Below are 27,583 nucleotides of genomic sequence, written 5' to 3'. Positions count from 1 at the left end.
TGAAATTTGAAAGAAAATCGTATGCATAAAATGAACACTTTCATGTCATGAATCATAATATAAAAAATGTGGAGATAATACATGTATTTATCAAAACTTGAAATTATTGTCACACATAATGTAAGATTTATTTGTTTTACTCCTTCTAATTATTTTAAGATGCATGTGTAAAAAGACAATAAACAAAAATATATTTACTGCTGATTACTTACAGGTTCCAGGGTGAGGCAGTGTCAAGGTAAAATAAGTTTTGGTAGCCAACTGCTGTGATCATTACCAAGGTTATTTATTCATTAATATCGTGATAAATACGTTCTGTTTTAAGGATATTTGGATTATATGGACGACTGAAAAACTGATAGAGACTATTCTCAACATTTCAAATCAATACATGACAAAATAAAAAGGTAAACATTGTTGAAGGCGTCATCATGATATCAACTACAGGGAACTACAGGTATCATCTTCAAGATCTTTACATTAGGGTACTATTAGGCAGGTGTTGTATGAAACTCGCGTTTTGGTGTAAACGTGGTTTTTTTTAATATATATTTGATCATTTTATTTCAATATAAAACACAACTGAGCATTGTTCTGACTTCTGTAATGCATGGTTACTTGGCATCAGTTTAACTTGAAGACAGCCTTATATGAGGCAGGCATTACCTGTGAAAGGTATCTGTTAAAAAAGAAATGGAAATACTGTAACGTTTCCGATTTTGGTTCTGCTGTTAGGGGTTATAGTTGTGACGTTATTTAAAGTGGTATCGGGACCGTTCTCCCTAATTACATGTTCGCCCTGAGTTTGTTCGCCCATAAAGTCCGTTCGCCCTGCATACTTTTATTTCAAAATATTAATATTAAGGGCATAAAAGTGAAATAAAACTTATTTAGATATTTGTTATGGTATAAATTCTTGTCATTCGTGAAAAAACATGGAAATATTTAAAAGTTGATGGCTTACTTTGGAGCATTAATATAATTGTTCTATGTTTGATATATTAATAATTCTCGCTTGTTAAATACTTGACTTTGTTGGATAAATAATAAAAATAATGTTTTGTTTTGATAAATAAGTTAGCTTCAAATGAGTAAAAACAGTCATTTACCAATTGTAAAACATGGAAAGAATTTACAAGTTTATTTATCCCCATATTATACTGCTTAACTTGACTTATTCAAACTGTAAACATGCCCGTATCCAGGAATTACCAAAGGGGAGGGGGTGGTTATTTGGACTCACAATTTGAACAGAAAGTTGACTTTAACAGTGCTGAGGGGGGGTCATCGGATCTGCCCAAACCCCCCTGGCTATGGGTATGGTAATTGTTATAACACATATCAATATTATAAAGAAAAATACCAAGGAGGTTATAGAGGTTACCTCCTTGATAAATACATTGTATTCAAGTATTCGATTTTTTGGTTGCAGTAATTCATTTATTGAGCGAATTTGTCATCAATAGTTATCATACTCTGTACATATGATAAACATTATGGAAGTAGACAATAATAATAAAACAATTAACCCTGGGCAATAGGTATCAGTGCGAACAGGTACCAGGGCGAACATGAATCAGGGCGAACGGACCCGGATTCCTTATGTTATGACGTCATATTCAATGTAAACAAATATACGCTTTCATCAGGTAACGTTTTTTACAAGGAAAAAATAATTTAAAAAAATGAATTTGGTATTGTGTTCCTTCCTATATTTTACTAAACTAAATAAATATATAAATTTCATTCAGAGTCTCAGGAAAACAAGACCGTAAAAAGGTGGATTTCTGCGCAGTTGCAGGATTTAAAAAAGTCTTAAAATAAGTTAACGATTTTGAGTTCAGTAAAAATATAATGATAAAAAAATCTGAAATTTTCCCCGATTTTTTGTCGAGCCTGCAACTTTTGTTGCAGAAAGCTTGACATAGGGATAGTGATCCGGCAGCTACAGCGGCTGCGGCGTTAGCTCACTTCTTAAAAGCTTTATATTTTAGAAGGTGGAAGACATGGATGCTTCATACTTTGTATATAGATGCGATCATGTTACGAAGTTTCTGTCAGTCACATGTCCAATGTCCTTGACCTCATTTTCATGGTTCAGTGACCACTTGAAAAAAAAGTTCAGATTTTTTGTAATGTTGAATTCTCTCTTATTATGAGTAATAGGAAAACTATATTTGATATGTGCGTACCTTGCAAGGTCCTCATGTCTGTCAGACAGTTTTCACTTGACCTCGACCTCATTTCATTGACAAGTAAACAAGGTTAGGTTTTGGTGGTCAAGTCCATATCTCAGATACTATAAGCAATAGGGCTTGTATATTCGGTGTATGGAAGGACTGTAAGGTGTACATATCCAACTGGCAGGTGTCATCTGACCTTGACCTCATTTTCATGGTTCAGTGGTTATAGTTAAGTTTTTGTGTTTTGGTGTGTTTTTCTCATACTAAATGCAACAGGTCTACTATATTTGTTGTATGGAATGATTTTAAGGTGTACATGTCTAGCGGGCAGATGTCATATGACCTTGACCTCATTTTCATGGTTCAGTGGTCAAAGTTAAGTTTTTGAGTTTTGGTCTTTTTATCTAATACTATATGCCATAGGTCAACTATATTTGGTGTATGGAAAATGGAAATATTTTATGATCTTTATGTCAGTCGCGCAGGTTTTATTTGACCGTGACCTCATTTTCACGGTCCATTGTACAGTGTTTAGTTTTTGTGTTTTGGTCTATTTTTCTTCAACTATAAGTAATAGGTCAACTATATATGTTGTATAGAAGCATTGTTAGCTGTTCATGTCTGCCTGGCATGGTTCATCTGACCTTGACCTCATTTTCAAGGTTCATTGATTGGTCTTTGTTTAGTTATCTTGATTAATGTTAAGTTTATGTGACAGTTGTAATAAGGCTTTATACTTAGGACTATCAACATAATATCAATGATTAGTACAGAAGGCGAGACGTTTCAGCGTGTGCACCCTTGTTTTTTTATTCTATTGTAATAGCCTAGGGGACCTCGTCCTCATATTAACCAGTTTTAAAATATGATTAAATCCAGGTACTAAGTAAGGGCACATGTGTAAATATGGTATAATACTATTATGTTTGGCCCTGGTCTGTTCCCATATAAATATATTTATGTTGATAGTATTCTGGTTTTCTACATACATGTACATGTACCTATGCCAAGATTTATTTACAAACATACATACATACAGTGGAGTCCACATGGTCAGTTTAAAAAAAATACATCATGAGAAGAAATTTGTCTCATTTAAATAAAATTTATAGTAGAATAAAATAAATATTGCTCCTGATCATTGACAGTCTGTCATGCACTAAATCACCAGACATTTGAAGGACTCTCAAAACAGGCCTGGTATTTGCCTAACTTTAGACACACATTACACAAAATCTTCAGAATAAAACCATCTTAGTACATCATGTACAGTACTGAAAATATTATGAAATAAAAGTATGTTACAATTTTTTTTCACACAATACCGATCATTGATTTTAACTGTTTAATAAAATGAATTCAGAAGTCTTAGTTTCACAGTTACACTATACTGCACTGCACCTAATACCGGTGTCACACATCAGTGTATAGCTCAGACGTACCCTGGTTGTGGTAAAAAATCATGTACTCTGTCAATATGCTAGTAATTTTGAATGCATTCACAAGAATAAATGGTAAAACAGGAAACAGGTGTCCAATGATATGACTAGCTACAAAAAGTCGACAACCAACTACTGCGACACTTTTTGTCTGTACTAGATTTAAACATTGTGACAATTGCAAAGACTCAAACATGAAATAGGTGGTCAGCCAGAACTAAACAAGTATGACGGTCTTTGCAAAGTATGTTTTCCCACTGTAACATAAATAGAATTATTCTTGTACATGTACATGTTGTCTTCAGAAAAAAACAGAAGCAGTCAAAATTGATAAATTAAAGCTTTAACAAAAATTGAGGGATGTATTTTCAGAGTCATTGCTCAATAAGTAAAACTCCTTATTTACTGAATTCTTATACATGTATATCTTAACACAGAATGGCAATTTGTGAAATTTTAGTCACATTTCTTTCAGGAACTACAAAGAAGGTCTTTTCTTAAATTTGTGGTCCAGCTTGGTGTGAGCCTATACCCTGTGATGCATTTTCATATCTATTGCTAATCAACTTTCTGTTAACCAACTCCTTAAAAAGGGTGTGGGGGGGGGGGGGTCAATTTGAAAGTGATAATTCAAGAGTTTCACTTGTTTTTTTACGTGTCTAAGTACCAGAGGAAATTCCTTTGATTATGTACTAAAATTGTTTAGTACTGTTGGCCTACAAAAAGCATTGTTTTAAGAAGTGAAAGATCACAATTTGTTTTATTGTAAACCTTGTGACATATGGATGATGTGTACACAATGTAGCAATAAAGCCATACATGTATACTGTGGATTCATTTACTTTCGTGGGTATCAATTTTCGTGGATTGCTGAAAACTTGCATATTCGTTGATATTTGATTTTGTTGTTTTGACAATCTTTGTATACAACACCTATTGAAAATATGTATTTCGTTGAACATTTGATTTCGTGGTTTGCCTGTACCCACGAAAACCACGAAAATTGGTATCCAACGAATAATAATGAATCCACAGTACCTAAGATACATTTTTGTACATGTATTACCAATCTGTGAACATCTCAGTTTCATCCATACACAACCAATCACTTTTGAATCTTGTTTAGATAAAATTTGAATGAAGTTTGATTGCCATATGGTTTAAGTTATAAATATCATCAAAAATTAGCATAAGTATCATCCATATTATAGCAGATCGCTACTGATGATTTGTCCAATTACCAACATTCAGCATTGATTGAACATGATTTACTTTTAAAGTAATTGTTCTATCTTTTTCTTTTTAATTTCAGACTGCTAGCTAGAGAGAGAGATGTTATTAAGACATTAAAGGTTGGTATTACAATATGTAATATTTTAATGATAATCAATTGATTCTAATTAAAAGTATTATTATTGAAGATTTATAAATACATTATGTGGATCAATATTATTTGTCTAACATTTTAGAAATATACACTGTGAGTGTAGGTACATCATGTACATGTAGTCAGTGGATTTTTCTATTGACTCGAGCTCAGTCAGGTGGATAATATTGCTTGTATATACACCTGTAATTCATATTCATTTCTTAATGTGAAGAACTGTAGCTAGATAAGAAACAAATGCAACCAAGAAAAATTGGTGAAGAAGCTTGGTCTTTAATTTAGATTTTGATAATCCCCTTGAACAGATTAAAATATAATACTATAGGAAATGCCATCAAACAGTATTAATGCAAAAGGGTAAAACTGGACACTCAGTCAATGACAACTGAAATGCAATTTGCACATACAAGTGTAAATGAAAACTTCCATGCAATAAAATATTGCTTTATTATTCTTGTTAATAATCAAAGTGATCTGCTATCAAACATGACTGGCCCCATTATTAAAAATTAAAATTTGAACAAAAAATTTAAAACAATTGCCCTGAACTTTTGATATACATGTAGATCCACAAAGTGAGTCCATCTTGAGGTTAAAATAAATTGAATAATGAGTATATATAAATTACATTGAATATAGTATTTATTCCAGTTGAATCAATGTTGACCTGATTATGGCTATTGAATTTGAAAGTTTCAAGAAAAGAAAAAGTGGTATTGACATAAGCACATCTCATATTCAAGGATATCATTAAGCCCTATCTGTTTTGTAGTAAAAAGAAACTGTTCATATTTTTGTCGAGCCTTCGACTTTAGTCGAAAAAGCAAGACTAAGCGATCCTACATTCCGTCGGCGGCGGCGGCGTCAACAAATATTCACTCTGTGGTTAAAGTTTTTGAAATTTTAATCACTTTCTTAAACTATACTGGATTTCTACCAAACTTTGACAGAAGCTTGTTTATGATCATAAGATAGTATCCAGAGGTAAATTTTGTAAAAACAAATTTCCATTTTTTCCGAATTTTACTATAAATGGACTTTGTTTTTTCCTGCGGGGAAACAAAACATTCACTCTGTGGTTAAAGTTTTTAGAATTTTAATAACTTTCTCAAACTATCCTGGGTTTGTACCAAACTTGGACAGAAGCTTGTTTATGATCATAAGATAGTATCCAGAATTTAATTTTGTAAATAAATAAATCCATTTTTTCCATATTTTACTTTTAAAAGGACTTAGTTTTTCTGCGGGGAACCATTACATTCACTCTGTGGATAAAGTTTTTAAAATTTTTATAACTTTCTTAAACTATCCTGGGTTTGTACCAAACTTGGACAGAAGCTTATTTATGATCATAAGATTGTATCCAGAAGTAAAGTTTGTAAAAAGATTACTCTATTTTTTCTGTAATTTACTTTTAAATGGACTTAGATTTTCTTACAATCATAAAATAGTAACAAGAGGAATATTTTTATTGATTTTTTTCCTCATTGTTGTTGAGCCTGCGATTTACAGCAAAAATAGGCGAGACACTGGGTTCCACGGAACCCTTACAAATTTTTTATATAAGATTTACATTTTGACATGTTTATACGTATACATCAAAAGTGTTCAACAACTTATCATTGCAATTAGAAGACCAATTTTCACCAATTGTATTCATTTATGCCTATTATCTTGAAAACTTGAAGTAACAATAAACAATGCAAGGACTCAATTTAGGATCAGGATTTTATGTGCATTTTAGACTAGAGGCTATTTAAGTATTATCAAGATGACCTCTGAAGACTATGTAAGGTTCTATAAACCGATAAAAACATAAATACCGATATGAATAAACAGACATATATTTTAGCTTATTTTATTAAAATTTGACCATACATACTGCTAATAATAAATAAATAGTGCTCTAATAACTAACAGTAAAAACTTTTTAACAAATGGTTGTGTAGCACTACATTTTCATAGGTTCATATTGTACTTTATGCAATTATTTCACAAGAAACACAGAAATCTAGTCATTAAAACAATCTGAAGCATATAGTAGTTGTAATCTCACAATGAGTTCATTCTTGGAGGAATGTCAGCTCCTACATAAATTGAGTCAGTATATTTTTCAGGACAAAATTGAATGTTTAATCAGTACATTATATCTTTCAAAACATATGGAGTTGGATAAAATCGGTCTATTTTATTTTTTACTTTAAAAGTTTTTTTTATACATGACACAACTTGGGTATTCACATACTTTGGTATAGAAATAAGATGGATTTTTATATGAAAAAGATATATGTATAGATAAAATTATATACTGGATTACAAATCTTGAAACAGTATAATTTTGGTTCATTCAAAAGTAAAAAGATGTATTTCTGAAGTTTTAAATGTAATAGTATTATATTTCTAGTTTAATTATGTGATTTGTTCACTAGTCAGTATTAACTTGAGATGTGTAATATAAATGCCAGGGTGTTTCATTACAAAGTTAAAAAGTAAGATCTTGTTTCCTTTGATTAAAGCGTTTGACTTGTAAAGGGAGATAATCAGTGTATTAAGATAACACCTTGTGTAATAGATGAAGTACCTAGGCTGGAGAAACCAGACAATACAAAATATCTTTATTACCTCATGTCTTTATTTGCTTTCAACTACTTAATTGTAGAAAACTAGGAATTATTTTTTCAAAGTATTAAAGGTTTTCTTACATTTGTCGAAATAAATTCAAAGACAATCACATTATTAATCTACAAATATGTGTGCCAATGCATGCTTGCAGTGTAAAACTTAAATCAGGGTTTCCGCTGGCGGTCGCCATTTTCGCAATTTGCGAAAAAATAATAATTGTGGCGATTAAAATTCGTCATTGGCGAAAGAATTTGGCGAAAGAAATATATAAAACGATTTATTTTCAGCCATCTTGTTTATTTACTTTTTTCGGGTTTCTCGGACTTAACCGATCAGACAATACTCGGAATAGACCTTGAACTCGTTAAGATTTTGACAGAAAATCAATAATCAGCTGATTGCATTCATAGCTATCAACATCAAAGGACTAATTGATAAAGGTGTTAATTATATAATATGACAAAATGAGATGGTTAAATGGCTTCTGTCATATGTCACAAAGCACGTGTTTGAAGCAAAATTTTTACGCTTCCTCTCCTTCTCTTAATGATAGTCCAGAAAAGAAAATTGTTGTTATGACGAAAAATGTCCAAAAGCAAGAAAGGTCTCCGATGGTCTAGAAAAGAAAACTGTCGTTATGAAGGGGGTCTCATTTGGGAGTTCCGATCCGGGATCCCGCTTACTGTGTTGTTAGATTCCCCTATCCCGCTTACATAATGTGCGTGAGCAATTCCCATTTTTGTGTCATTTCCCGGGTCCCGCAAGACCTCATTTCCCGTTTTCACAACATAATAATTTGACTTTCACGTTTCACGCTTACGAAAAATCAGTAATCCCGCATCACGTTTAGACCCCAATAAGACCCACTATGAAGAAATATATTCAAAAGGTTGGCATGAGAGTAACCCTTCAATGTAATGACTACATCTTACACGAGGGATCAATTCAAAGTGATAAGATGCTTCGTTTTGTTTTAAAAACCACTTCTTATTTAGGGGGGGGGGGGGGCTGGAAAAAAAGTTGAATTTTAAAAGGAAAATGTATTAGTGTTACTATGCGAAAAAAATATTAAAGTGGCGAAAAATATATTGTTTTGACGAAAGAGGTGGCGAAAAAAATAATTGACCCAGGGGAAACCCTGCTTAAATGATGCATCTTAAAACTTTCAAAGAAACACATCAAGAATGTAAGTTTAAAGCCAATACCAATTATTAAAAAAAAATCATATATAAGACGAAATTATCAATCACATTCAAATTCTAATGGATTTAGTTAAAAGGCATCATTAACATGACTGTGTGCTACAATTGTGCTTGCTATAGATCCTCAAGTTATAAAATTCAAGTCATTCAAATACATAATTCATGATTATCATGATTATTGCAAGAAACTGCAGACATTATTGTTCTGAAAGAATAAAATTTAAAAAAAATGATATACAAATGTATTTATATATAAAAAATTTCAGTAGGATTTTTGAAAAAAATCTGTTTTTTTATATATATGAAATAATAGGTGAATTTCTGATACATTTTGTGTAGGTGAAACACTTATGATTTAAGACTGTGTAGTTGAGGGTCAGGTATATGTATGTCTTTTTTACTGTCAGAAAATTGTCTTTACAGTATGAAAGATCACCTATATAAATTTACCTGACTTTTTAAAGATAAGTAAATAATTTACTGAGTCTACTGTATGTTGAGTGATAATTGAGTAACTTAATTATTTTAGTCCTATTATTTATTTTAATTAACATATTTGGATTAAATAAAGGAATATTGATTTTTTCATTGAAACCTGATTTTAATGTACACCCATTTCAGAAAGACTGAATTATTTAATTGAATTACAGAATATACATATGTTTTTTTCCTGTTTAATGATATCAGTGGGTGTTGTCAGAATGATTTTATTACATCATATACATTAGTGTATATTACATGCTTAATGGACATTCAATTAATGTAAAACCTTTTACAGTAATTAAGTTATCAACACTCGTACTTGCCATGTACATGTATGAAGTTGTTATTAGTGACAAGATTTTCTCTCTAACTAATTTTATCATTGCTTCACAAGTAGTCATCCGAGTAGGTTAGAGGTCGTATAAGGTGTAAATGAGAAATGTATAACATAAAAATATGACATAAAACTACAGGAAGTCATATAAAAGGGTTGGAGATCTTTTTTGTAAAAAGTAGGTAAAGTAAATGGAGATGGGAGTTACAAAATTATTTTTCAATTATTTAGTGCCTCAGATTTCTTGAAAACCTAAATGATTCTATTATGACCTTTTTTCAGATTATAAACAATGATAACTGATTATGAAAGTTAAACTTCCCTAAAATTTACAATCATCAAATTGGTCATTCTAAATCTAAATATTTTGTCACATAATCAAGTTGTCAGTTCTGATAAATAGAATGCATTGTGTGTTGTCTGATATCAAGTAACTCAATACGAAACCATTGGTTTGTAACACTGCAGGGAAACCATTGGTTTGTAACACTGCAGGGAAACCATTGGTTTGTAACACTGCAGGGAAACCATTGGTTTGTAACACTGCAGTGAAACTATTGGTTTGTAACACTGCAGGGAAACCATTGGTTTGTAACACTGCAGGGAAACCATTTGTTTGTAACACTGCAGGGAAACCATTGGTTTATAACACTGCAGGGAAACCATTGGTTTGTAACACTGCAGTGAATCCATTGGTTTGTAACACTGCAGGGAAACCATAGGTTTGTAACACTGCAGGGAAACCGTTGGTTTGTAACACTGCAGTGAAACCATTGGTTTGTAACTGCAGGGAAACCATTGGTTTGTTGCAGCGCTTACTGATAAATTTACCCATAGTTTTAAAAGGAAAAAACTTGATAAACATTTGAAAATATAATTTTTATGTAAAGTTAAATGTTATTATTCTGCGAATCGTATAAAGAATTAGTTTTAAATAATTATGATTAAAATTTTCAGTGTGTTAAGCTTTATTTTAAGTTAAAACAGTTTCCATGAATTTTAACCGAAGTTATTGAATTAGCTTAAATATATATGTAGATATAGGCAGATGTGGTGTGAGTGCCAATGAGACAACTCTCTATATGGTCTGTAAATTTATTGTGAAAGGTAATAGATTATGACTGAATAATTTCAAATGTGACATGTCTATCAGATATCCAATCACATATGTTGTCAAACATTGTTTTTGTTGATTTGTTAGAGTGTCGATAAACAATTAAGTCTCAAAGATATTGATTGTCATGTGTTACATTTGATACTTTTAGTAGCCTATAGAATAACAATATTAGAAATTGACTTGTTCGAACTTCGATCATATTAATTTTAAAATAATATTCCCAATTATTTTTTAACATGTTTAACATACTAGCTGTCTGGTGATCAATTATACTTCTTCCAACTAAACACTAATTCAGATCAAGTGTCTCAGAGTCAAGTGTACTTCTTGTATTTCAATCATAGATCTTTTCATGACCTTGGTTTTAAGAGGATAATAATATAAAGCTGATACTGTGAATTAAATGAAACATAGGTGGCGACAAGAAGTTTGTCTCGCTCTCATGCAGTTAAGAATTAAGAAAGGATGGATCTTTTTTCTTGTGAAATAAACAATAATTAATCCTGTCTTCATCAAGTATAAGAGAAACAGACATGGTTTGCTGTGGTCGTTTTGGAATCAAATCTTCTTTGAAACCAGAAGTAGCTTATCAAGATTAAATTTTTTGGCACAAATTTATCTTTTGAAATATGTTAACTTTCTTTCATCATAAATACACATTTTTTTTTCTCTCTCTGTATATCAGATCTCATTTATTTCATGGCCAACTTACTTCTGTTTGGTAAACATTATTTATTTTTCACATAATAAATTAATTGGAATTGAGCTGAGCTCTTTGTTTCTCTGGTCTTCTGTTTGGCAAGACTTCTTGTGGATGTAAGTTTGTTTGGTAAACATCATATATTAGTTTTGGCACTGGAAAATTAATTGTCCTACATAATGATCGGTAAAACTTATTCTATTTGTGTGGCTCTTTGAGGGTAGGAAACAAAAGGTTCTGTATTCTCCACTATATCAATAATATTGCTACCAATAATTAGTATTGCATGTAATTGAAATCTCTGGTTGTTTTAACTTGTAACAATTTATGATTCTGATATAGACTAAATAGCATTGTTTTTATTTTTTGAAGAAAAAAAAATAATTCTTTTTCAGTTAGAATGCAAAGAGGTCACTAAGGGTCTGTTCTCAGCGAATTTATTTCTCACAAGGCCTTTAATCATGTGTTAAACATGCATTTTTTATGATTTGTATAATTGCCTATTTTTCAACTGTACATGGGTTTATAAAGCAAAATATTGATATTTATCAAATTGATAGATGCTGACAGTTTTTGAGTATTTATCCCGAAACATTAACAAGGACATTTATAACCAAACTTTTATGCGAAGTAAAACATGTTATTTGTTTAGTTAAAACTTATATTTAATTTGGTTCAAGATGTGCTCCCATGTAAACTTTAACAAACACAGGAACATCTGGAGATTCATGGAATAAGTGTTCACATTTTTGTATCTAATTGTCTGCTAAAAACAATGTTAAGTGATTGATAACATTAGGATTTTATGGATATGTACATACATTGACATTCATTTTGTGAAGAGACACACATTATTTAGACTTTTTTTATCCAAATACCAATAATTTATATTGATGAAGCTGTTAGAAAAACACTTTCAGGGTGTGTTGGCCATACCTATTTGTTATTGTTGGTTAAAAGTTTTGGGGAATACATGTAAGTAAAGAAGACATTATACATTTTTTTTTGTACTTCCTTATCCTTTCACCTCAAGATTAAGTCTTGTGACAAATGTTAATTGTCACTGAATGTATGATATTTTTGTCTCAATTTGACATTTATTACACTAGTAATAATACCACAGATATTTGCTGAGGTCATTGTCTAGGAAAATTACCTCAATCATGAATGATATTTAATAAAATGTTTTCTGGATGTGGTTAAGAGGTTTTCACACATAGCTATAGTGGTAACTTGAACGTGACTTTAATCTGGAAACTTATTATTTTGCTTTAGTGAAAAGGGATTTGTCATGCTCTTTCTGCATTCATCATGTAAACTTTTTAAAATTCAATTCCCAAAAAAATGGATTTTGCAATTGACATTTAGAAGTAAAAATGTTCAATTACTGTAGATATAAATTTCATGGGTACCAATTTTTGTGGACAGAGAACCTCTTAAATTTTCATGGATATTTGTTTTCATAGAACAAATGAATTGCCAAAGTATGCTACAAGCCTATAGAAAATCGTGTTTAATTGAACATTGGAAAGTACACGAAATCCATAAAAATTAGAATCCCTTTATAGATAATAATGAAACCACAGTATGCAAACAGGTTAACCATTTAGCAGGCTAAGCTAATTGATAAACCATTCCATAAATAGGACACTCAAGATTTTGATGTTCCTGTAACAAATTATTTTGGGAGTAATTAATTTTTGCAAGTTTCAAATTCAATCCTAGTCTGGCAAAAGCCATACATACATTTTCTTTATTGATGATTGCATCTATTAGCAGTTAATTATTTAAAATGGAAGATATGATTTGATGCATCTGGATAATTTATGAATTCTGAATATTTAGGACTTTGTTCCTTGTAATGATGAAAATCAACAAATTAATTAGTGATTTATGGCCATTATAATGTGGATGATCACTCTAAAATAAAATTCCTGATATTGGATATGATTCATATTACTAATTAAACTATAATCTGTCATAATCATTACACACCACAGGACACAAATGTTGGCAATTTAAGAGAGTTTGCTTTCATCATAACCTATAATAACTATTGGGAGATTTTTAACTACTGTCAGCCGGATCCCTAAACCAACAAATTAAAAATTGTGGCCTGAGGATCCATTTACGTTTGTGGGTACCATCTTTTGTAGATTAAGAAGGAATTGTACTTTCTTAGATACTTGGATTTTGTGGTTTTGTTGGGTGTCTGCATACAACAAGCCTATATAGATAAATTGTACTTGTTGAACATTTGAATTTGTGGCTAACCTATAGTGATGAAATCCATAAAACTTGGTATCCATAGATTAGTAATGGTTACTCGACTGTGGTTCTTCTACAACAGTTATGGTTACAATTTCCTATCATTTGAACAGTTTGATTTAATGAAACAAATTGCACTTTGGTCAGAACTTTGAATGAACTGCAATAAAAGGACAGCAACACTTACTACCAAGTAACAGTAGTTAAAATTATTACGTCAATAGTCGTAATTACATTTGATGTATAAAGTTCTGTTCATTGAACCTAGATTAATAAAAACTACCTACATGACCTATATAAAACCTTGTTTAAATTAAAGTTAAGGAATAGGAGATTTTACTATTGCATATGATATTGTTATAGGTGTAAAATATTCAATTTAAGATTGGATATTTTAAAAAAAAAAATGCAATGTTGAAGATTTTAAAAGAGTTGTTGCAAACATAGATGATATTATGATACTTTCTATGTGGGTTTTAATTATGATTACAATAATATAATGTTAAATGTGTCACATATATTGTCAATGTACAAATGTAATTATAGAAGAAGAAAACTCCACCCTTGTAAATGTGTAAAAATATCTACTCAATAAGTGGTAACAGGATGACTTCTTATATCAAACACTTAAAGTTTGGCGCAAATGTAATTGAATGATTAATGAATTTATAAAATAGATAGATTTAAAAGATATATATATATGTAATTTGGTCATAGCTATGATTTAAAAAAAATCTTGAAATGTTACATACAAAATGATTTTTTACTAATGCATGAGATGAGTTCATAAAATTAGTCATAAAAAATATATTTATGATTTAATTATTTTTTTTAAAGTAATTCATAATGTTGTACTGTTTGCAGTTATACATTATCTCCTTGAATCATACAGATATACATGATATAGGACAGAGTTTATATTATACAATATAATAGAATGCAAATGACTTGCAAAATGTGTGGTTAAGAATTGAAGATATTAACTACCTGTACCAGAGAAAAACATAAACACACAGTTAAGAAAAAAGTACATGGAATCATAAACCAAGCATAAAAAGAAATGAATTTCACAATGAAGAAAATGAAGAAAGCAAAATGATATGTTAGACTAAGCACCTGATTTCATGGGAACAATGAGCAGACAAATTAAACAATAATAACACTTCATCACCTGTATACAGGTATGATACAGGTATGATTTTACATCATCAAATCTAGGTGCATCTTTTGTTATCTTTGTATATATATATATTTATATGTATGTATGCAAATTAAGTTATTTGATGCAGTTTTCATTTTTTGTGTTTTAGAAATGACTTTCAGTTACTAAGACCTATGCAGTGGCTGATAGTTCATTCAACTATGACATATAATAGCTAGTAATTTGACTAGATAAGCTTTATACAAATTGTGACTTGGAAGGAGAGTTGTCTCATTGGCACTCATACCACATCTTCTTATATGATATATATCTATTTATTAAATACATTATTTTTGCTTTTTTTTTTTAGATTAACAAAAAGACTGAAATGTGACAACAGTATATAGATAACCTCCAAGAATGGGGGCAAATTCTTCCTACATGGATTCAAGTGGGGCATCAGGGAAATCCCAACAGTTTCCAAGATTAGGCCACCAGTATACTGTTTCTGAAACTGATATAAGTGTTAAAGAGAAAAGGAAAAAAGCTTCAAAGTTTGCAACATTAAGAAAGAAGTTAATACGTTCTAGACGCCATAGTCGTTCCTTGGACTATGGAAGAGCTCTTAGAGATATGATATCATCCTGGTCTTTCAGGGATGTGAACTGTTTAATACAGGAATATGAGGCACTTGCAGCTCTAAAAGAGCTAGCTTTAGCAGCAAATGTAGCTAGACCCCCAGCAAACTCCTTCAGACAAGATCTGTCACATTTGTTCGACAGCAAATTATGTACAGATGTTGATTTAGTTTACCGTGGAGCATGTTTCCCAGCTCATAGAGCAATGTTGTCAGCTCGTAGTCCATACTTTAGGAACTTGTTACGCTACCATCCTTTTGGATCACAGGTTCCTGTCAAGTTAAAAACAGTAGGAGTTGATGTATCTTTGTTTGCAATTTTATTAAGATATTTATATACAGATTCAATTAATTTAGAGGAATTACGGAAGGACCATAGAGAAATTTTAAGAAGATTAGCTGAGGAATTTGGCTTACCAAATCAACTTGAATTTGATTTACGGACTTTATTAGAGTCGGGAGATTACTGTGATGCTTTATTGGTTTTCTCATGTGACAGTGAGTGCTCAGATTCTTTATCACATGACCTTCCACCAGAAGGTGTATGTAAAGCTAAAAGTTTGGAATTACCATGTCATAAATGTGTTTTAGCAGCTAGATCTCAATTTTTTCGTAATTTATTATTAAGGCGTGCTAGGTCAGGTGAGGAATTGACTGAACGAACATTGCAGACAACTTCATTGATTGTTCTAGATGAAAGCGTGATTCCTCGTAAATATGCGCGTGTGTTATTGAATGCTATTTATCAAGACAGCGTAGACTTATCATTAATATTACGAGGGAGTGCTAGTATGTGTAGTTTAAGTGAAGCTCAGGCAATTGTTGCGGGTAAAGGACAGATGACATTAGTTGATGAAGCGATGGAAGTTTACCAGATAGGGCAGTTCCTTGATTTCCCTATATTGTCCCAAGGTCAGTTTTACCAGGAATATACAATTACAATGTATATTTAAGAATAGAAATTTCAATATAAATACCCTTATCAAATATACGCCTTGTTTGTCTCATATGGTTTTAAGCTATAAAAGAAGTAAAGATTAAGAAAAAAAATTATACAGGTAGCTGTTTTCTGAAAAATATGATTTACTTATTTTTTGTAATTTAACAATATAGCATTTATAATAAAAAAATGTTATACTATAGGTTTAAAAAAAACAAAAAAAGTACTATTTCTTATATAGATATAGGAAGATGTGGTGTGAGTGCCAATGAGACAACTCTCCATCCAAATAACAATTTAAAAATTAAACCATTATAGGTTAAAGTACGGCCTTCAACACGGAGCCTTGGCTCACACCGAACAACAAGCTATAAATTTAAAGGGCCCCAAAATTACTAGTGTAAAACCATTCAAACAGGAAAACCAACGGTCTAATCTATATAAATGCATGTCATAGTTATTACAGTAACTTGAAATAAAATTGGAAATATCTGATGATGAAGGCATTACAGGCATGTACCATGAAGTCTAGCTAAATGTATTATATATTTATCCCCTGTTGATTGACAAAGGTTTCTACTAAATGAAAACTATGATGTATTATAGATTTCAATATTCATATTGTATAGAGGGATAATTGTTCTGTGCAGTAATGATGTTTTATTAATATGTTCTTTGTATTTAGGTTGTGAAGATATTATTACAGAGCATATATCTGTAGACAATATACTCAGCATACTAAACTGGAGTTCAGAGCCACATGGGTCTGAATGGGTTCACAGACAGGCTATACAGTTCATGAGAGAAGAATTCTTACAGATAATACAATCCCCGATATTTTATGAATTAACCAAAGAACAGTTGATAGATGTAGTGTGTTCAGATTTCCTGCAGGTAAAGAGATACATGTATATATACAGTGAATCCTTTTTATCATGACCATACTTTCTGTGTACAAAACATGTACTGTTATGTTGTATTATAATCAATGGAAAATAATTTTGATCACCCAGAATGGCCTGAGCTGTTGAAACCAGTTTTTCCCAACCTTGTATTTTAGCAGCTCCCACCCCTATACTATGGGGGCATTAAGTGTTACCCATGTCTTTCAAATGGTCTCGTCTGATGGTCCCAAACATCCCCAAAAATTGGTTCTCTAATTTAACTTTAGTTTGCCTCAACCAAATGTTATAAAACCATATACACAATGCATGTTACCATTAAACACAGATCAAGTTCAAAATTAGATGGCATCACTTTTACCATTCTTGAGTTATGCTCCTATAATAATTGATAAAATTGCTGAATCTGTTGTTTCTGTTCTCTGACTTTAGTTTGCTTCAACCAAATGTTATGAAACCTATATACAATGGTTATAATCACAAAACAGTCTTAACTTCATGGATCTTACATCTGTATGTGGTACTTCACTCATGCATATTTACAACTGATTTATTCTGTAAGTTGTATGAAATAAGCATTTACATGTAACAATCTTCAGCTGCAGTTCGTTGTTAATATTTGTACATGTATATATTTTCAGGCGGGAGAGCTGGACATTTTATCAGCTGTGTTAAAATGGGGTGAACATCACCTGGTTAAAAAGATTGAAGAGAGAGGTTTGTATTGTGGAATTAATATCATGTTAATATAGCAAATCAATAAAAGAGGCACAGGAATCTTAAATAGGATGAAAAATTAAAAGTGATGAAAGAACCAAATACAGTATTTTTATATTTTAGGTTCTTGTCTTAGAGTTTACAAGTTTTTATTAGATTAAAACGATTGTAGTAAGTAAAAAAAAAGCAAAGGTAACACCACTTTTTGACATAAAGCTTTTGGAGTTATCATCTTAACCCTTACCATGCGGTGACCGTCATATGACGGGCATACCCAAATAACCGTTATTTGGCTGCAATGGCATTCCATACTTTTAGAAGTCCACTTTATGATACTTATTTAAAAAGTTATGCATGTTCCCTCAACCTGAGGCTATCCATATTCACGTTTCTCATGTATAAGGAGCACAAATACGGACTTGGAAAATTGAAATTGGCTAAAACTCGGTTTTCTGGAGGGGTGGGCTTTACACCTGTATCTCACACAGGAAGTTCAAAGGCATAAAACTTGCAAAAATAGTGCAAAACCACGGCCATATAACTACTGATTGTAATTATTATTGAAATACGCATAGGAAACAACTACTGGTTTCAGGTCAATTTGAAGTAAAAAATCGGCAAAAATTGTGAAATTCAGTATTTTTGGTCCAAATGACCTTCTGTAGACTGCTGAACCAAGATCAGATTCACTCCGACCTAGCAACTGTTTGGGTCAATTCGTTAACTAGGGTCCACACTCTACATGCAGGCTACCGCTGGATACCTTTACCAGCATTTCTGGGTCAAGAGAAAGGATGAAAAATCGACAAAATTGACATTTTCTTAAAATAATTCGGTATGGTAAGGGTTAATATGGACTGAAATATTTGAAAACCCACTTTGAGAGATTTTAAGTGTTAAAAAAAAAAACATGCATTGTAATTGCTAATATACCTTCTTCAAATTTTTTTAATGCTCTCAGATTTGCTGTTCTTGAATTCAGCACTTCAATGTTTGAAATAAGGGATTGTTGTATCATGTCCTAGTTGTTAACAACAATCTAATTATAAGGAATTCAATATTTTAGGTTCTTAAATTTGCATTTTAAGATTTGACATTAACAGTGTATACATCATTGACTATATGAATTTTATATTATGATAGAAAGACATTTTGAATTTCAATATGTTGCAGCTTAAAATTAAAATTATAAAATGAAAATATTTCACAAAAACTTGTTATTTCAAATAACTGACAGTCCTTTGATTTGATATCACTTTTAATTTCAGAGCCAAATATACTCAGCCACACAGCTCATAGTATCAGTAAAAAAGGAGTGAAGAAAAGAGATTTAAATGACAATGAACTAAGAGACATTTTATGTGATATAATTTCATTGGTCAGAATAGATCATGTGATACCTTATAATAATGAAATTTTAAATAGTGCAATAAAAAGAGGACTTATAAGCTCTCCGCCATTACATATGATGGGAGATGAAACTTGTCAAAGTTTACCTGTGTCAACATGGATACGCACCAAATGTCATGGAACGTTTACACGACCAAGACTATTTACTCCATATTTTGAAGAATCAAAGGTACATTATCAATGAAATATCACCAGCAACAAAAAGAGTTAAAAAACAATCCCTGAGTAAAATGTTGAATATCTATCTGGGTTGTACAATAGTAAAAGATTAACACTCTTTATTTTATGCCCCATTTATCTGCATTTGGTCTGTGCGTCTGTTCATCTGATCGTCATTCTGTCCTGTTTCAGGTTAAAGTTTTTGGTCAAGGTAGTTTTTGATGAAGTTGAAGTCTGATCAACTTGAAACAGTAAACATATTCCCTATGATATGATCTTTCCAATTTCAATTTGCAAAATTAGAGACTGTATTCCATTTTCATTTTCCACAGAACATAAAAAATGATATTGTGGATGGGACATCTGTGTACTTGGGCACGGGGGGGTCTCAACATGGGATTTTGGGTACAGGTGTGCAGCTGGGATTTTAAAAACACCCCCCATTCATATATTGAATAATTGTGAAATCCCTACCTATACATATATTTCACAGCGAAATCATAACCCATTCATATATTTATCAGCTCAAATAGTACCTATATGCATATACAATCTTATTATACATCAAAAACACTACCTATTGATATATTTCCTCGGTAAAATTGCACCCCATTGATATATTTGACGGATCAAAAAAGGGACCCATTCCAGCGGCACATATGTATATACCTTTATATAGGAAGAGACCCCCCCGTGTACTTGGGACACATTCTTGTTTAAGTGTAAAAATGATCAACTTTTGAAAACAATGAAATGAGTACCAATAATATCAGGAATGTTGAAGATGAAGAAACCATAAATATATAATATATTCAGAATGTCATAAAAAAAAAAAAAAAAAAAATTCATGAGAAAATTCTCATAAACATTCTTTTACAATGTTTGCTGTGAAGTTGATAAGGGAAATATAATCAAATAGTTGATTATATCAGATGAATTTTAGTAAGACAAAAATGTGTATGTATTTTGAGGGAAATTGATTTAACACCATTTCTTGTGGAGTGAAAGAAAAATATTTTTTTTCATTGCTAGGCTGTATTAGAAGAACAGATGTCACAGGATCAGGATCAAGACTCAGGTCGTGTACGGACGATACAAATGTCATCTATACCAGACACACTGTATATGGTGGAGGACAGACAGTCCTATATACCGTTCAGTTCAGGGAGTTCTACGGTTGATATTGTTGCTGGTACTATTCCTGGTAGGTAACTGTGAGAACACCAGAACACACTCTTCAAGCTAGGATAAGTTTATCATCTGTTGTTAAATTTACACTCTGAACAGGGAATATACTGGTTTACCCATCTCATACAACCATCCTGTTACTTTTTCTTCTGTATATTTCCTACAACTAAGATACTACTAAGCATCATCATGTTTTTTTGGTAACAACTTATTAATATACTATGCATCATTTTGGTAGAATCTCTTTTTTCAATGCATATTTCCTCTGATGCCTCAGGCTTGATTTCTTGTATCTTGTTATCTAAGTTCAGTCATGAATATTTAGCAGATCCCTCAAATTAAATGGGACCTAGGTTAACGTGACACATCAATGTTTTAGATTCATCAGAAATTCAAATAGGTTGATTTTACTATGTGCATCGAAATGCATTTGCTTTATTAATAACTTTTAAATGAGTTTGTTTCAAAAATGAGAGTGGCTTGTTTGTTTGTTGTCTTCACCTTGATGACTAATCATTGGGGAACATATAATCCATGTCAAACACATTAATTTACCTTGAAAATTAAAAGAGTAGTGATAAAGATGAAAAATCATTAGAATTTAAATTAATCAATTAAAGTTGTGATACAGGATTCAGACTAAACATAACTAGATAACAGCTTAAAGAAATGCCTCATCTCCTAGGAGTTGTTTTATTTGCAAACAATTATATAATTTATTTTAAGTTGTCTTTGTAAAAATTATTGTGATGTTTTCTCAGCCATACTTTTATTAAATAATTAATTTTTCAATTTACTGGGTGCAGATAGATTGTGTAATTATGCTTTCTATGTTAACACTTTCACCGATAGCTGCCTTGACAGAAGCTTCTCCGAGAGGACGACTTCCCTGACCATTGTGACACAAGTTGGAGAATATTATATCAAATATCAATAAAAAAAATCTGTAGTTATTTATGTCCTTATTCTAGTAACATACACACAGTAATGTTTATGGTTTAATACATTTATGGCCAGATAAAAATTGAATTTGGTACATTTTGGCATTGAAATACAAGATTCACACAATTCCTCTGTTAGACCCTTAATCATAAATTTTCAACCCAAAAGCAAAAGGTTTGAACATTTTTACGAAGTTGAACAAATTCCTTACACAGTACCATGTCCATTCTAAAGTGTTTTTGTACATAAAACCTCATTTAATGACAAAATAGTTTACTAGATAACTGGCTTCAAATTTTCCCAATTCTTCAAACAAAAAATGTCCCCCTTATAATATTTCAAATTCCATATTAGATTAAAAAAACCTATTAACAATATTTATCACAATATCACAATGATGTCTTTCAGTATGACAATGATATCATCATTTTAAGTTAGTTATAAGTCTTAATCTGAATTGTTTGCTTTTCTTTCACAGTGCCTGATCAGACAACAATGAAAATGATGATAAAAAGAGAAAAAGAATTCCAAGAGAGTAAATTGACTATAAGAGCATTATCTCTACCTTACTGTGACCGTCGTGTTGTGAATTATCAAATACAGTTACGTATAGTGAGAGAATTTGGACTACCTGATAGTACTATTGAAATATTACAAAATAGTCATTTTTACCATTCAAACAATGTCCGACATCATCATCATCCTCAGCCACCAACACCTGTCAGAACTAATCCATTGTTACCAATAAAACGTAGACAGAGCCCACCACTCAGCAGACGGAGTAGACATGGTAGTCCTACAAAACCTATACAGATGGTGTCACCTACAAGGTCCCTCAAACAGGTAATGACACAAAACACAACTTATATTTGTTTAGACTAAGGAATATTTCCTTTGTGTAGCTTCCATACACTTATGTCAATACCTTGTTTCTTTATTTTAAATTCTTATTCAGCATTAATTTTTCTTTGCAGAATACTTTAAGTTGCAGTTCTATTTTGCACTGATAATATATTAATAGCGCAAAATGAAATGAACTGTAAAATTTTGACTAAACTCACACATGAACAATTATATATATAGTAGAAAGATAATAAAGCAAAACCAAAAAAAAACAACCAGTAAAAACAGAAAATAATGACTGTATGAAAGACACTTGGTAACCACACAATCTGAAGATGTCAGTGAAGAGATCATCACAAATAAAATAAGACAATATAAAAACTAAATGATGTTCTGAAAGAAAAAATAGTACCAGTTAGCTCATCTGACAAAGTAATAATATCAAGAAAATCCAAATAACTCGCATTGTAACTGAATAAAGATTCCTTGACCTGCATTATGGATTTGAAGACCATACGGTGACCTATAGTTGTTAATTTCTGTGTCATTTTGGTCTCTAGTTGAGAGTTGTCTCATTGGCAATCATACCACATCTTTTTTTTATATTAGGTAGGACATCATTGCAATAAATATCAAAAGAAATTATGAATTAGATCACCAACTATTTATTTTTATTTTCAGCCTGATATTAACCCATGTCATGAAAGTGTCTTAAGTGAAACCATGCCTGATATTGCTATGGCAACAGCATCAGTCAGCCAGGTTCACCTTCAGGATGAGTTTGAGTTGGACATAGGTGATGGAACTAGTCATCCAGGAACCATGTATATCTGACCTATATGTGTTCATTACATTTTACTTCCTTCTTTCACTATACAAAACCAGGTTAAGATAGACTGCTGTGCTATTTATACCTTAGGGATACACATACCATAAACAAATTGGTTCTTTTTTAATTTTTTCATTAAACAATACAGATCTAAAATTTGGATACAGTAGTCCCCATTTTTAAAGGAAATTATCAGCACCTATCAAGTGCATTATTAAATTCTCTTATTTAGTAATATTACAATGGCATGTTATGTAGACTATTAACACACTAGAGAGTCATGAAGAGAGGGGACTACTGTTTCATAAAGTGGTTAGATAAAACAACTGTTTAAGTAATCTCAGGTTTTGCTAAAAGTACTAAAATAATTGTAGGAATTTCTCAAAATAACATATTAAATATTTACAACTACTAAAATATTTGTATCATTCAACGATACAAATAAAGTGTATTTTATGTTAGAGATATTTTTCTTGTATGATGAGTATTTTTTGGTGTTTATCTTATATTAAGAGTGTAATGAATAAATCAAATATTGCAGTGTTCTCTTCAGATTTTGGATAGCATTGTGGTGAAACTTTCTACCTATTGTTATCACTCTGTTTTGAAATCAAATTAATAAAGTACATAGCTGATAATAGAGGATTGAGATCCCCTTTGCCCATTCTACTCTTATAGTCATGCCTTATGCATTAATGTTTTCTAAAGGAAAATAAATAACAATACACAAATAGTTTTGTGTCCATCAACCATTTTTATATGCTCCACCTTGGGGCATTTTGTTTTTCGTTCTGTGCATTTGTTCATTTGCCTGTCTGTGTCCCGCTTCAGATTAAAGTTCTTGAGTATATTTTAGCTAAATCTCTAATGCTGTGGATGAACTGAAGACCATTTAAGCCATTTATAAAGTACAGACACACTACATTGCTTTAAAAGTCTGGAGAGAACACTGTTATATTGTTATGAATGTTGTGAAGAACAAAATTAACCTATATCAGGTTCTTAACGATAAATGATAGTTATCACATATTTGATAAATTATAATGAAATGTTTTTTCAAATCTATCAACCCATAAGCTAAAATGTACAATTCATTGAGAGATGTAGTGATTATTTATAAAAATGACTAGTTTGGCTAAGTTAGGTAATTATTCTGTTACACATAGTATTTACTGTGGATTCATTTATTTTCGTGGTTATCAATTTTTTGTGGATTGCTGAAAACTTGTATATTCATGGATATTTGATTTTGGTTTGCCAATCATGTTTACAAAGCCTATTAAAAATATTCATAAAACATTTGAATTCGTGTTTCACCTGTAACCACGAAAACCACAACAATTGGTATCCAATGATTAATAATGAATCCACATTACGAAATTTTGAATATTCATTGAAGAAGTTGTCCATTAACTTACATGTTTTCAATCTCATTTTAACTTACATTACTTGGCATTCTTGTGATAACTTATATGACAATCAGTTTTGAAATACACTTGTTCATTAATTACTGTGTAAATTGTTAGATATATGTTAAGAGATTCTTATATATATCTTTACACACATGGACAGTTACTCTAAATGAGTTTTATATATGTGTAGTCAATCTTATAGATTGATGATGGTGACGCTTTACATGAAATATGAATGAATTTTCTGATCAGTAAGTTTTTTTCACTCTTTGAATGATATCAGTGATTTTATTCTCTGTCAGTTTTATTTTCCTAATGGTCAGTTCATCTCTGTATATCATCTATGTACTACCTGTTATAAATAGGAGAATGAAGCTACATGATTCATATGTTTTCTTACAAGGTTATTCAGGCTTAGGTTTTAGATAAATATTAATGATACTTTGGGAAAAAATATTATTACAAAATATATTGCTTCTTTATTTTTTTTAAAACAGGAATTTGGAGTTGAGCACTTGCTAGTGATCAATTCCTCCACACGGATTTATTGATTAGTTAATAGTAGTTGATTCCTATTAAAGATAAGTCACATGAAACCATTTGTGTCTTTAACTATTATATTGTTTGGGGTGTTGTCCAATTTGGAAATGAACTGACATTTTATGAGCTACTCCATCATTTCTACAATATTACCACTAGAAACTTCTATGAGGACCACTACACAGACGTGTGAGAATAGCAGATAACCACATCGTTAAAAACTTTATTGATTAACTTTCTCTTTTAACTATAACTAGATTCTTATTTTACTTTCACTTTCACTTTCTATTTATATCTATAATGTCGTCATAACAACCTCTATTGTTCGGCGAACCACACAACCGCAAAATTTGTACTTTACTGTTTGATTTCATGTATAATATTGTCCTGAAGACGCCACGCTTGTTGGCGAAACATGTCGACCACAATAAATTAATCACCATGCGGTAATTGATGGGTGTTGTTGTCCTTAATTTCGTTTATTATTATATTGTTTGGAAAATAAGCTCCCTATTTCTGCTCATCACATTGGTACATTTAAAAGCAGTTTTATTTGTCTAATAAAAGTAAACTTCAATTACAATGTAAGTTGTTTTAATTTTCTTCTTTTGAATAGTAAGAACAGTGATTAAGTATGTCAGAAACCATTTTCTTATTTGCTCAATCAATGTGAAATAACTTGGATGACGTATTAGGTATATGTGTTATGATTTGTTGTTTTTCTACCAATCAAACTTTATTGTTAAATTTTGTACATAATTATTTTAGTTTATATATTACATGTCATATTACTAATAGTGCTGATAGATTTATTTTATGTAGATCTTTTATGTCTAAAATACCAATATGTAGAGAATATTCATTTGTAAACATGTTTCTGGGTTTTTTTTACATTACATAATTTGAAGCATTAAAAAATGTACTAATTGGTTTATCAAAACCAAACAATTTAAAAACAAGAAATGTTTATGTCACATACTTTTTAATTCATGTATTGATAGAAATTTCCTTCTAAAATCTGTTTGAGAAAGTCATTTTGTTTTGGAAAAAGTATTCTTGCACGTTTTCATTGCGTAGAATAAAAAAATTCAAAAACTGAATTATTTCCTACATATAAGTATGTTTTTTCAGACTTAGCAGCAAGCTGTGATTATTTTTATGGATATATATTTTATTTTCATTGAATGTAATTAATTAGCTGAAAATGGGTTTTTACAAGGTAGTTTTTATTTATGTTTATTCTAATATAAGCCCTCAGATATAACATTGTCCTTTAAATTGACTGTATCTGTTTTGGCATTGAGAACAGAAACACTTATGAGAGATATTGTACCAAATTTGTAAAGTTCTAGCACTGCCTTTCTGTCTCGGTGGGTAGCATCAGTTCAGTTGTCAGTGCTTTTGTAATCTTGTGTTATTACAATGTATTCTGAATAATACTTAAACCGTAAAAAAATTAGCTTTGAGCTTTTTATTCTATGGAAAATAACTGACTCAAAGATTTTTATCCCCTAGCTTAGATTGTGTTTTTCACAGGTAGACTTTGCCTGTTTTCTGCTCTCTCTCTGGTTTGGTTGCAGTCTCTTAGACACTTTCTCCATTTCCATTCTCAATTTTAAATGTGATCTTACCCTGGCCCAGTGCAGTGTTTTTGCAATTTGATGTCGCTGGTGAAATTGCAATATTTATTTTTTCTTTTGCTTGTAGATCCTTTTTACAATCAGAAAAAAGTATAAAACATATTGTTTTGTGGTAATTTATATATGCCCCGATAATTAAAGTGTTGTGAGCGAGGAAATAATATATATACTCCCTTGATAATAAAATGGGGGAAAAGGGGGGGGGGGGTATTTTTATTCTCCTCGATAATAAAAGTGTAAGAATTCAGGTAGTAAGAAGTTATTTTCAATTGATGCAAAACAGAAAATCTGTTACTGATTCTCTTGTACTTTTATATTTCATAAACTCTTGCAAATTTGTTTAATTTAAATGGCTTCATTCATGTAATATTTCATAAACAAATGTACTTGGATGACAATTGTTCATTTAACAAACTACATCTTGTGTTCTTGTATTGTTGAAATGTTTCATTCCTTGATTCATGACAGATTGTTATGTATTTTCATATTTTTTGTTGCAGTAACTGCTTTAATCTGTTTGAAACATAAAGAATAAATTATCACTGATA

At 31.0% G+C, this 27,583-nt stretch overlaps 1 protein-coding gene across 1 annotated transcript; it reads left to right on the top strand.

Moving 5' to 3' along the window:
- The first annotated feature begins 213 nt into the window (after window positions 1-213).
- LOC134712587 (BTB/POZ domain-containing protein 7-like) lies at window positions 214-27,583 on the top strand. Its single transcript, XM_063574299.1, has 9 exons — window positions 214-407; window positions 4,935-4,974; window positions 15,247-16,425; window positions 17,139-17,347; window positions 17,997-18,072; window positions 19,341-19,651; window positions 20,674-20,845; window positions 22,250-22,614; window positions 23,296-27,583. The coding sequence occupies exons 3-9, from the start codon at window positions 15,297-15,299 to the stop codon at window positions 23,446-23,448; spliced, it is 2,415 nt and encodes an 804-aa protein (XP_063430369.1). The 5' UTR covers window positions 214-407; window positions 4,935-4,974; window positions 15,247-15,296; the 3' UTR covers window positions 23,449-27,583.

Source organism: Mytilus trossulus, chromosome 3, assembly GCF_036588685.1.
Source record: "Mytilus trossulus isolate FHL-02 chromosome 3, PNRI_Mtr1.1.1.hap1, whole genome shotgun sequence".
In the NCBI taxonomy this organism is placed as follows: domain Eukaryota; kingdom Metazoa; phylum Mollusca; class Bivalvia; order Mytilida; family Mytilidae; genus Mytilus; species Mytilus trossulus.
The sequence above is the reverse complement of the archived record's forward strand: the minus strand, read 5'-3'. Positions and strand labels throughout refer to the sequence as shown.

Bases quoted from the DNA above. Each gene is read 5' to 3' on its own strand.
- LOC134712587 (XM_063574299.1), top strand. From the start codon at position 15,297: ATGGGGGCAAATTCTTCCTACATGGATTCAAGTGGGGCATCAGGGAAA. The intron at 16,426-17,138 runs GTCAGTTTTACC...CTTTGTATTTAG, and splicing joins TTTCCCTATATTGTCCCAAG to GTTGTGAAGATATTATTACA. The intron at 19,652-20,673 runs GTACATTATCAA...TTTCATTGCTAG, and splicing joins CATATTTTGAAGAATCAAAG to GCTGTATTAGAAGAACAGAT.